Raw genomic sequence first — 3,334 nt, 5'->3', positions numbered from 1 at the left:
AAAAAAAAAGACAAGATCAATGGGCAGGGAAACTAGATTAATGGAAACAGAACAACCAGAACAGAAACAATGAGAATGTTCACGCATTGTGAAGAATGCAACCAATGTTGTTGAACAATTTGTGTAGAAATGGTTGAGTGGGAACCTGAACTACTGTGTAAACAAACCTTCACCAAAACACAATAAAATGTTATTAAAAAAAATATTCCTAATTGAGGACCAAACCTCTTCACAATATCCCTGTCCAACATTCCTGTCCACTTAGTGCTAATGAGCACAGGTCCCGACAACCACTGTTTATTATTTGCAACTGGCCCATGAGATTAAAAGAATGTGCCATTCAGGTCAAAAAGATACTTGGGCTAAAGAATGTAAGGACCGATTTCCATATTCACAAAAATGTTTTTAAATGTAATATTTGTAGGTATCCAGTATCAACCTTATTGATTTGATATTTTTCATCTAATTTATTTTATTGCTTTTATTTTTTATTTTGGTGAAAACCTACACAACAAAAGACACAACATTTTAACAATTTCTACATGTACAATTTAGTGACATTGGTTACATTCTTTAAGTTGTGCAACCATTCTCGCTATTCTTTTCCAAAGTATTCTGCCACCATTAACTTAAACTCACTGTCCTCTAAACTTCTGAGCTAACCTTTAGAGTTCTGTTGTCAGTTTTCTCTCATGTAGATAATTCTTTTAAAGGGCACAATGCTCATAGCAGACATACTTTACTAATTAATCTAAACTTGGTTTAAGGTTTAAAGATTATCTCAGGGTAATAGTTTCAGGGAGTCATCCAACCTCAATGGCTTCAGAAAGTTTGGTTTCCATGAGAATTTTAAATTCTGTCCCACATTTCACCCCCTTTTGATCAGGATGATGTAGTTGTTGTTTTTTTTTTTTTTTTAGTGGAAATTTAGGTCAAGTCTCTGGGATATTGTATGCATATACCTACTTTTTTTCCTAGAAAATTCTTAGCTAAATAATACCCACCTGTGCAAATAACTCCAAGATCAGTGAACTGTTTTGCCCCACTGCTTGACACATATCCAGGTTCACAGGTGCAAAAGTAGCCTCCCACAATTTTGTTGCAAATGGATTTGGCTGGGCATACTGTGGAGTTCTTGCATTCATTCACACCTGTGAATTAGAATTAACAAAAAATTATCCATGGCACCATCTTGTCATATGGGCATTCATTCAACAAAAACTCATGGAGGGCTCCCTACCTGTCAGCTTCTGTTCTAATGAGCTAGGAACTATCAGGGAACGAGATGCTCATGTTTTTTATCAGGGACACAATGAGCGAAATGCCACTCAAAGAAGGGACTATAAAGAAAAATATAATAGCGTAAGGAGCCAGAGACTGATAGGGAGGGAGGCATATTCCATAGGATGGACAGGGCAAGTCTTGCTGGAGAGATGATTTTGTACCAAAACCCCTTTGCCATTGAGTCAATTCTGACTTACAGTGACCCTATAGAAAACAAAGTAGAACTGCCCATAGGGTTTCTAAGGCTGTAATCTTTACAGAAGCAGAATGCCTCATCTTACTCTCTCAGAGCCACTGGTGGGTTCGAACTGCCAACCTTTCAGTTCGCAGCCCAGTGCTTAACCACCGTGCCGCCAGAATGAGTAATAGGAGCCTTGGTAGTGCCAACAGTGAAGTGCTTGGCTGCTAGCTGACAGGTTGGCAGTTCTAACCCACCCAGCCACTCCGTGGGAGAAAGAACTGGCTGTCTGCTTCTGTAAAGATTATGTCCAAGAAAACCCTACGGGCAGTTCTACTCTGTCACATAGGGTTGCTATGAATTGGAATTGACTTGATGACATACAGCAGCAATAACAACAAAGACATTGAAATTTATATAACCAAATTCCCTTGACGTTGAGTAGATTCCAACTCATAGCAAACCTGTAGGACAGAGTAGAACTGCCCCATAGGGTTTCCAAGGTTGTAACCTTTATGGAAGCAGACTGCCACATCTTTCTTCCGCAGAGCAGCTAGTAGGTTCGAACCACCGACTGTTTGGTTAGCAGCGGAGCACTTTATCACTGCCCCACCAGGGCTCCTTGAAATTTATATAGAGCACCCATATCTCTGTAAATTATGATGTTGGTGAAGAACATTGAATATACCATGGACTGCCGGAAGAATGGACAAATCTGTCTTGGAAGAAGTGCAGCCAGAATGCTCCTTAGAAGCAAGGATGGTGAGAATTCGTCTCACATACTTTGGACATGTTATCAGGCGGGATCAGTCCCTGGAGAAGGACATCATGCTTGATAAAGTAGAGGGTCAGCGAAAAAGAGGAAGACCCTCAACGAGATGGATTGACACAGTGGCTGAAACAATGGGCTCAAGCATAACAACGATTGTGCGGGTGGTGCAGGACCCGGCAGTGTGTTCTGCTGTTGTACATAGGGTCACTGAGTTGGAACCGACTCAACGGCACCTAGCAAGAACAACCATATCTCTGTAAGTTGCCATGAGGCTATATTACCTATCTTGGAACGAGAACTTTAGAATCTAAGGCAAATGCCTAAGAGGGTAGACTCCAGAGTTAAATCACCTGGGTCCAGAATCCAGCTCCTCTACTTCACTAGCTGTGTTATCTAAGCCAAGTTACTTAGCCACCCTGTGCCTCGGTTTTATCATCTGGAAAATAAAGATATCAATAGTCTCTATCTCAAAGGATCTTTAGGGTTGTTAGGAGTATTAAATATTACAATGTCACTATATTCATAAGTTCTTAGTGAAGGACCGTTTGGAGCAGAGCACAGAGCAGACACTTCTAATGACATGATCAACAGGCATTTATTTCTCACAGAATAAACAGGCCAGGGATGAGTAGAACAGCACACATCATCATCAGCCTAGGTTTCCCAAAATTAGGCTCCTGTCCACCGGGTTAGATGGCATCCAAGCACACCCCAGTTCAAATTTTGGGAGGAGAACACCTAAGTCCCTCTCTCCCAGGATTAAATACTAACAGGACAGCCATATCTATGTGACAAATAGCATGTACAGGCAGCAGGTAGGGAAAGGGAAATAAAAGGGGGGTAAGGAGCCCTGGTGGTGCAGTGGTTAAGTGCCCAGTTGCTAACCAAAAGATCGGCTGTTGGAACCCACTAGCTGCTCCGCGAAAGAAAGATTACAGCCTTGGTAAACACTATGGGGCAATACTACTGTCTTATAGGGTCATTAAGTGTCAAAATCGACTTGACAGCAGTGGGTTTTCATAGAAGGTAAAACCTGTTGCTGTTGAGTCGATTCTGACTCATAGTGACCCTACAGGACAGAGTAGAACTGCCCCATAGGG

The 3,334-nt window shown here is 41.5% G+C and overlaps 1 protein-coding gene across 1 annotated transcript in view; it reads right to left on the bottom strand.

Moving 5' to 3' along the window:
* Positions 1–3,334, bottom strand: part of LOC101357806 (adhesion G protein-coupled receptor E2-like) — a 79,618-nt gene that overhangs the window by 47,063 nt on the left and 29,221 nt on the right. The window contains 1 exon segment of the mRNA XM_023733073.1: positions 1,005–1,153. Within this exon segment, the coding sequence (XP_023588841.1) occupies positions 1,005–1,153 (149 nt within the window).

The sequence above is a fragment of the Trichechus manatus genome, unplaced genomic scaffold (assembly GCF_000243295.1).
Source record: "Trichechus manatus latirostris isolate Lorelei unplaced genomic scaffold, TriManLat1.0 scaffold00057, whole genome shotgun sequence".
Classification (NCBI taxonomy): Eukaryota; Metazoa; Chordata; class Mammalia; order Sirenia; family Trichechidae; genus Trichechus; species Trichechus manatus.
This window is presented reverse-complemented; position numbering and strand designations above follow the sequence as displayed.